General features: G+C 43.8%; 1 protein-coding gene across 1 annotated transcript in view; it reads right to left on the bottom strand.

The window, feature by feature from the left end:
• Nucleotides 1-8,724, bottom strand: part of B3GALNT2 (beta-1,3-N-acetylgalactosaminyltransferase 2) — a 47,798-nt gene that overhangs the window by 19,508 nt on the left and 19,566 nt on the right. Inside the window, exon 5 of the mRNA XM_006895391.1 lies at nt 6,132-6,227. Coding sequence (XP_006895453.1) covers nt 6,132-6,227 — 96 coding nt within the window. The remainder of the gene's footprint in view (nt 1-6,131; nt 6,228-8,724) is intronic.

Here is an 8,724-nt window from a genome sequence, read left to right as displayed (position 1 = left end):
GTATGAAAAGTCACTAAGATTTGTAAACCTTCACGCAAAAACAAAAACTAGCTAAAACTCCAACCAAAAAACTCTGGCATATTTGAGAACAGATCCTGTTTATAACTTGGGATTCATTTAATCTGTAAATTAAAGAAATGTTTCTCATTTAATTATGTTTTCTTAATGCCTAATAATGCCTCTGGATCTTATATGACTTTCTGCAAAATGTCTTGTCATGGTCACCTGCCATTTAGCAACTGAGTTTTGTATTTTTCTTATCGATCTATCAGGTGTTTCTAAAGTATCTTAATCCTCTGCTTATTTTATACACTAAAAACATCTTTAAAGAAAAAAAAATCTTTTCAGAGTTGTGTGCAACTTGAAAATCTGAGAAAGCCGTAACCTGTTTAAGTGGAGAAAATGTAAGCATTTTCCATGAAAATGAGCTGCAGAAATATGGTGAGAGCCTGTCGGGAGGAGGGGGCGGTGGCGGTAACAGTGAGACAGGAAAGAGTCAGTCATGTGGAGTCTCTCTGCTCTTATTTCATCTTGAAATCAAAGCTCATAAATTCCACTGTGTCATGCTGGGCAAGCCTTTTCTTTGTGACTATTACTATAAATTCTGAGTGTAGGAAATGCACTTTCTAAGAAAGTGACAAGGCCCAGGTGTGATGTTTAAATTCTGCAGTGTTCTAGCTTTGGCCCGGTTTCCATTGATAAGGTATGTGCCCAGCAGGCCTAAGGGTGGCTCTCGGGTTGTCTCCGTAGCCTGAGCCAACACGAGGGGCCAACTGCTAACAGCCTCATCCAACATGTCTAAGTGCTGAGCAGCCCCATCACGTTCTCCTCCTATTTAATCTTCTATTGTCAATCATTCTCATTAGAATGCTAGTACCTTGAGAACAGTGATCCATCTGTTTTATCAACCACTGCAACCTCCTTCAACTGGCAAGGCCTTTGAAAATGCTTGCTGAATAAACAGGTTGAACTCAAAAGCAATTAGAATTAGTCTTGTCATAGAGTGTAAGATGAAAGAAACAGCCTTTGTATTTGAAAAATAATAAGTTGTTAAAATTAGGAGACTAAGTACTTTACAGCAATGACTCAAACATGATAAAGTAACTGTGTAAAATGGGATTGGTCGAATAGTCCAGCTCGGTGGTGTGCATGTTTTTAAAGCCTTTCCTCTCCATGTGAACGGTGGAAGAGCTGAGGCTCTTCAGGAGGCCGTCACTGTACCCACTGTGCACCATCATCGTCATGGCCTGTCACACACCTGCAGAGCTTCAGGGCTCCTCAAGGAGCCACAGTGGGACAGTGGGCACACCTGAGGCTGCTCCCCAGAAGATTGGTGGTTCTAATCACCCTCTGCTTAGTGGGGGTAGATGAAGAGTCACAGCCTTGGAACCCCTGGAAGGTTGCTGTGAACCAGAATAGACTTGCCAGCCCAGGGTCCGGTGCTGGTTTAGGGCTCCTGTGGGAAACATTCTGCTGTGCTGGACACCGAGCTAGAGAGAGGATGGACAGTGGGGCTTGGCCAGCTGCCCACGCACAACGGCCTTGTGGGTACCTGCTCTCCTTCCAGGGAGCACTGCGGGAGCACTGTGGGTCTAGTGGATCGGGAGTGGTGCTGCCAACCCAAAAGGATGTGGTTCAAAGCCACCACTTGCCCTGTGGGATTTCTGTGTGATTCACAGCTTCTGAAAACCTGCAGGAGCAACAGCTGTGGGTCAGTTCCAACTCCACAGCAAAGACTTTGGCTTTTCTAGCTCTCCTTTCTGCTGACTGACATTTAGTCTCTTTGGAAAAATTCATGCAATAAAGATAAGAAAGCTTTAAGTCTAAAAACAAGGCAGGGTTCACAAGTCCACAGCATCTCAGTAATGGCACAGCACCTACTTATAAGAATACAATTAGGTGTGTTGGCCAGAACTATTCTGATGCCGGGACATTCCTACAGACCAACACACCAACACAGTCCCTGCCTCTCTTCTGCTTGATGGAGGCTGAATCAGGGCTGTCACTCAGATTTATTAAATCAAGAAACATGAGATAAATTACATGGTGTTGTGCGTTCCATTTTCATGAATCAACCACATTGTGGTTAAAATGCACATATGTGTGATATATTACAGAATTGTATAGTTTAATTCCATATATTTTAAAGAGTTGTTGTTACGCACTGTCAAGTCAAAACCAACCCTCAGCTGACCCTCTAGTGCATTTTCAGAAGCTGTCCACCTCATGGGAGGAGAATGCCTCTCTTCCTCGCACGGAGTAGCTGGTGGACCTGAACCATCTACCTTTGGGTTGGCAGCACAATGCCTTACCCGTTAGGTTACCAGAGCGCCCAGTTACAAGGGGTATGCACATCATATACATAAAGACATCAGATACACATCTGAAACCACAGCACGGTTAGCAATCCCAATACACAATGCGCTCTGTAAAAACTTAGTAATTAGCTTACTTCTCAACTAATCCTTTAGGATAATGTTAAGTCTTTCTTTCAAAAAAGATTTCTTATAAATCATATGCAGTGCAAGCTGGAAACCTGTCAGAAAAGAAAAATATTTTCTGCTAATACAGAGCAAAGGCAAAGTGTGGAATCACACCCTGTCAAATACAGAAAACCTGTGAGACCTGTAAAAGCAAGCTTGTCCTGCAGCATCTCAGCCCCCACAGGCTTCACTGCGTCTGACAAGGGCTCTGTCCTCAGAATACACAGCTGACCCTGACAGCTCACTAAGAAGACAAGTAACACAATTAAAATCCAAGCAAGGGGTCTGAGTAAATGTTGTCATACACACAAGCAAAGATGCTGAGTATTAGTGGCCATCAGGGACCTGAAGATACAAACTACAAGAAGGTAGCGACCACGCCACACCAGGTGGAGGGCTGTGATCTTCAAACAATCCAGATAAACAGTGCAGACATGAAAAAAGAGGAATCTTCACACCCTGCTGCTAAGACTGTGTGGTTCAGAGAAGAGTGGAGTGGGAGACAGCATGGCAGTTGCCGGAGTACGGGAGGAGATAAAACCACAGAGAGCCACAGATGTCAAACAACCCAGCAGGCCAGAACAAAGCCGGGCGGTAGTTTCATCTTGGTGAAGCTCAAGGACAGGAGCCTCTCAAATCTCACTGCCTCCGGTCAGAACTGACTCCAGCCTGGCCCTCCAGGGGGATTTCAAAGGCTGTGAATCACCCAGGAAGAGACTGCCCATCTTTCTCCTCGTGAAACTGAGTGTGGATTCAATCTGCTAGAGTAGCATCATCTTTGGGTTGGCAGGACAACCTCCTATGGAGATGGCCAGGAGAGGCCAAAGGTGGGCTGGAAGTGAGCAGACTAAATCTCAGGAGGCCTGGATGCCGTAAGAGAGAGTCCTTTATCCTGAGGACCGTAAGGAAGCTTTGAGGGTCACAAGCAGGAGAGCAGCGCCGTCTGGTTCAGTTCCAGAGCAGTCACTAATTTCAGAGTAGCAACATAGAGAGGGATGCTGGTTGGGAGGTCACACCACAAACCTGCAGGCGAGGTAAAGCAAGCAGCTGCATAAGAGAGGCGGGATGTCAGAGAGACACTCATAGGACGCCAGACTGCCACTAACAGCCACTACGCCCCGCTAACCAAATCCTCAAAGAAAAACTACACTTGTAGTAACTTCACAGAGCTGTGTGTAAGACTGATGTCTAATTAGGAAAATGAGTACTTAAAACAATGTGGGTAAGGACTTGTGCTGTCAATCCAAACAACAGGAGGTCTGGATTCCCCCAGCTGCTTTGCCGAGAAAGATGGGTAATCTCCTCCCGTGCAAGCTACCACCTCTAAAAAAACCGCTGGAAGGTCAGCCATGGGTTAGTTTTTACTCAATGGTACACCACCTCCACAACCACAACCATGACCTGGTTACAGGTCATGTGCATTCAAATCACTCTACTGAGCTAATGAAACCGTCCACTGAAGGCAAATCAACACCCTTCTGTGATGTGAGTCATTCAACAGGAAGCTGACCATCTCCATGTGAGGTAACAGGAATCAATGTGTTTGCACTGGAAACTGACAAGGAACTATGACTCTGAGAAGCTGTGCTGGACTTTCTCTGGGCAATGGCAGCTTCTTGTCCTTGACGGATTTTATTCTGAAACGTCAACAATGATGAAGTTTGAAAGGACTGGTATTAAATATGGTCAGGAGAAAGATAAACCTCATGTTCTGACCAGAATCCAAGATATCTGGGAATATGGGAGATGAGGGCAAGAGCTGTGGAAATGTTCTTACTTTATAAAGCCATGGAATATGCAGGCAGGGCTCCCTGGCAGACAGAAGTGTGCCTGGAGCTCAGGAGAGACGTTTCGCACATAAACTTAACACCACTGACATTCCTGAGGTAAAGAGTGTAATTACTTGACAATCCAGGAGTCCGAATGTCAATGTTGATTTATTCTCTGAGTTTATCTAAGCCAGCTGTGGTTCTGTCTTATGTACTAGAGGAGTGGTACTGTCTCATGTTCTTGCCACAGTTCTCAAAGCACAGCTAACTTCTCATCTACACCAATGGAATGGCTTAAACATGTATCTTTGTGCCTATAATCAACAACTTCTGAGGACTGAAGAAATGCTATGCAAGACTGCAATAAAAACAAACCCATCTTGGAAGAAATACAACCAAATGGTGACATTTTATCTCATACACTTTGGGCATGTTGCAGGAGGGGCCAGTACTTGGAGAGAGACCTCATACCTGGAAAGCTGGAGGGTCAGTGAAACACAGTGACTAGAACAACAGGCTCAAGCAGATCAGAGATGATGAGGATGGCAGAGGACAGGGCAGGGTTCAGATGAGCTGCTCACGGGGTCACTATGAACCATAGTGGACTCAATGGCACCCAACAACATCATCATCCAAGACAATTTCAGCATTTCACAAAAAATGAAATTCAAGTGCTTGTATTATTAACATTAGACAATACAGAAGGGTCTTTCTACTGAGATGAATTTCAGGTTTCAACTGTACCACTGAGGAAAATACGAAATTAGAGAAAGAAGTCTTTTAAGAGCCGCACACAGCAGTGTTCACTGGAACTGGTGCCTCTCCCACATGAAGTTATGCTTCAGTGAGTCACACAGGACCAAGAGCTCCTCACTCCACATGCTGACACCGCTGACCTGCTACCGGAGGAGGGGCTTATGAAGCCTTGGGGAGCAAACCTTAAACCTGCTGGTTTTCTTTTGCCATTTTTTCGTTGACAATCACCAGGCAGATTGTTCACCATGGTTCTTTTTCTGAGCTAATAAGCTTTGGGAGGCTTGATGCAGCAAATTTAGCAGGTTTGGTGCAGCAAGATCAAGTACAAAGTAGGATATGTGTAATAGCAAATTTACCTCTCACTGCCATCAAGTTGAAACTGACTCAGCTGACCCTCCAGGGTTTTCAGTGGCTGTAAGCTGCATGGGAGGAGCCTGTCCTTCTCAATCCCCTCACCTATCTGTACTCTTTCTCAGACCTGAAAAACTTTTCAGTCTCTGTGGTTCTAATCACAATTGAGAATGGGTTTCTTCACTATGTTAATGCATCAGTATTTATGTAGGGCATCTTAGAAAACAATCTGTGCATTAAAGCTGTGGTTTTTCTGGTACAGCAGTACTATGTAACCAAGACCCACATCATAGTTGTTTCTGATCCTCTTATCAACTGATACTTATTCTGGGTCACTGCCATTGTTATGCAGCTGTTCTCTGCTCCACGGTCACATGAAGGGCTTCTCCTAGTTTTGAACTTCTGAGGTGTCCTTAAGCTCTCTGGAGGTGTGACTGCCGCACTCCACGTGTCATCATACACGCAGTTCAGGAGTGCAGTGTGCTGCCCTTCAATAGACCCAGGCTATGAATGCAGCGTAGGACATTTCAGCATCCTTACAGGGCACGAGCACAGCAGACCCTACACTTCAGTATGCTCATAGTTCAGTCATGCAGTGTGCTACATTTTAATATAACCACTATGTGCTAATTTTGGGTGCTTCATTTCAATATATCTACAGTGTACCATCCATAGAGATTGGGAGCTGCCCCAATACAGCAAAGCACTGCCTGTGTGCCTCTGAAAGCACACTTCACCCCAGGAAGAAGACTGCTTCCGTCACACCCCATACCTCTGGTAAGATGAACTGCTCCACGGGTTTATACCACAGCTTTTTGAGCTGCACACCACAGCTGGGCGGGCTGAAGCGGGCACTGAAGAGGGCCTCCTTCAGAGTGGGTTTCGGGGGACAAGAAAAAAACAATCCATTACTCCTTCTTGTTGTGCAAGGTAAATGTCATATGTTTTCACACACTTTCCACCACGGTCAACTAAGGCCTCGAGGGCCCCACCAGCATTATTAGCATTGTTCTCTTGTGTGTTGGCTGTGCTGGGGTTTTCTAGTGCAGTCATTTGAACATCTTAAAGATATCTAAAACAGTCTAAGTTGCTATCAAGCTCCTAATCGTGAAATAACAATTTTTGTAACTTCTAAAAGCAGCAACAATGAAACAAAACCCAACAATCTTGAAACTAAAAGCATCAAGAGAAGTGAAAGATGTTAAACTAAGATGTTAAAACATCAGACCTTCCCCAAGTCAGATTCCTATACGCAACAAAAGATGTCAAAAAGAGCCTTCAAGATGAAAAATCATAGTAAGATTATTATTTTAGATTTGCTTACATCCAAATTATTTTCTTTAGGTCTTTGTTGATTTATTTTGTTGTTTATCATTAAGTCAGAAATGATCCACAGTGGATCCTCCAACAGGTTTTCAGAGGGAGTAAATCAAGTAAATCACATGGGAGGAGACGGCCCATCTTTCTCCAAACTACTTGACTGAGGGGGAAAAAAATCTTGATGTGACAATATTTAGTTTTTAAAGAAAAGGTCTATATGGTAATAGGAGCTCTGGTGGCCTAGTGGTGTGACAAGAAGCTGCACTGCAATCCGCAATCCTGAAGGCACCCAGTTTGGGGCCACCAGCTGCTCCACAGGAGAAGGATGGGCAGTTTCCTCCCTTGTGATTAACTGCCTCTAAAACCCACTGGTGGGTCTACTATGGGTTGGTTCTGACTTGACGGCACACAACAACAACATATGCTAATAAGACAAGGAGTCCTGGGACATAGGGATTCAAGAACTAAGCTGCCGAAGGGAAGGTCAGCAGTCAGAAGCCAGTGGGCACTAGGCAGGAGAAAGACTAGGCGGTCACCTCTCACACAGACATCCACACTCTGGAAACCCAAAGGAAGGTCGACAAAGAGTTGGAATTAACTCCAGGCTGTGGATCTGGACATACCAAGAACACAAATGAGTGAATGTCAAGAATGTCAAGGTCACCCCTAATTCCAGAAAAGGGTAACAGTATGTTATCAAGGTCTTCACAATTACTTGCTGTGCATCAGAGGCAATGACTGCGGATAACAGAAGAATTGATGCCTTTGAGTTATGGTCCTGGAGAAGAGTATCGAACATAGTAACATGGAACTCAAGGAGAAAAAAGAGATCTGTCTTGGAGAGGGTGAAACCAAGTCTCTTCCTTGGACGCTAGGATTTTGAAGATCCGTCTCACATACTTTAGACACATGGCCAGGAGAGACCAGTCCTTGGAGAAGGACATCATACTTGGAAGGGTGGAGGGACAGTGCAGGAAAGGATGACCCTGGATAAAGTGGACTGATACGGTAACTGGGGTAATAAGGTTAGGTGTGTCAGAAGCAGTGAGACTGTCTCAGGATCTGCTGTGCACAGGGTCACTGTGAAGTCTCAGTCAGCTTGAAAGCGCCTAATAACAATTGCATGGCTGGCTTTCAATGGGCTTTGGGTTTTTTTCCTCTTACATTTTTTATAACAATAAGCACATTCACAAACTAGGCTATATTCTTGATAAGACACAGAAATGAGTGGCAAAAAGGAACTTGATCAAATGTGTGCATTTATCGGGGACTTTCTAACATTCTATCTGTTTCTAAAGAATAACAATCAGCACTGAAGATAATACAAAGACATTTTAAAAAGTCGTCCACAGTAACAATCATGAATCTAGACTGAAGGTACTGAAGTGTTAACCAGGCAGGTAGAAACTGGAGGAGAATCAGTATCTACAAGAAGGGAGAGTACTTGGGGTGACCAAATCCTGGGTGGAAGCCTTAGTCTTTGTAGTTGTAAAAAAATCTGAGAAAGGTTCAGTATAAACAAAACACTCACCAGTGAGCAGGAAAACTTCCAGAAAGGGAAGGCTCTGCAAGAGTTCTAGGGCATTCTCACAAACTGCCCAAGTCTAATGTATGCTGCCAACTTCAGAACAAAAGAAGGTAGTAAAGATTTTAGCTGCTGCTGCTTGTGGGGGAAACAAATTCTAGGGTCTTGATTCAGCTAATTTAAGTGTCTCTTCTTAATTTATTAATTTCTAAAAAAATGAATCTATTTAATTAAAATAAATGGACACTTTTTAGAGGGAGATAATAAACCACAGTCCCCACAATGAACTCTTCTCAATATCTATGTTATAACCTTATAACCTAAAGCTACCAGACTTACAACAAAAAAGAAAAATATGCATTGTACACAAGAGAAAAGCTGATAATAAAGACTCCAGGCTGACTCAATTGTTGGAATAAGCAGACAAAAATTTTACAGCTGTTTTTACATGGTCAGGTCTGGAGATGAAAAAACACGCTCAACATGAATGAAAAGAGATGTCAGAGAAAGAAACTGTGAA

This window comes from Elephantulus edwardii, unplaced genomic scaffold (assembly GCF_000299155.1).
Source record: "Elephantulus edwardii isolate Elephantulus edwardi_28Jun2011 unplaced genomic scaffold, EleEdw1.0 scaffold00166, whole genome shotgun sequence".
Taxonomy (NCBI): Eukaryota; Metazoa; Chordata; class Mammalia; order Macroscelidea; family Macroscelididae; genus Elephantulus; species Elephantulus edwardii.
Note: the sequence above shows the minus strand (reverse complement) of the source record. Positions and strands in the feature narration are given on the sequence as shown.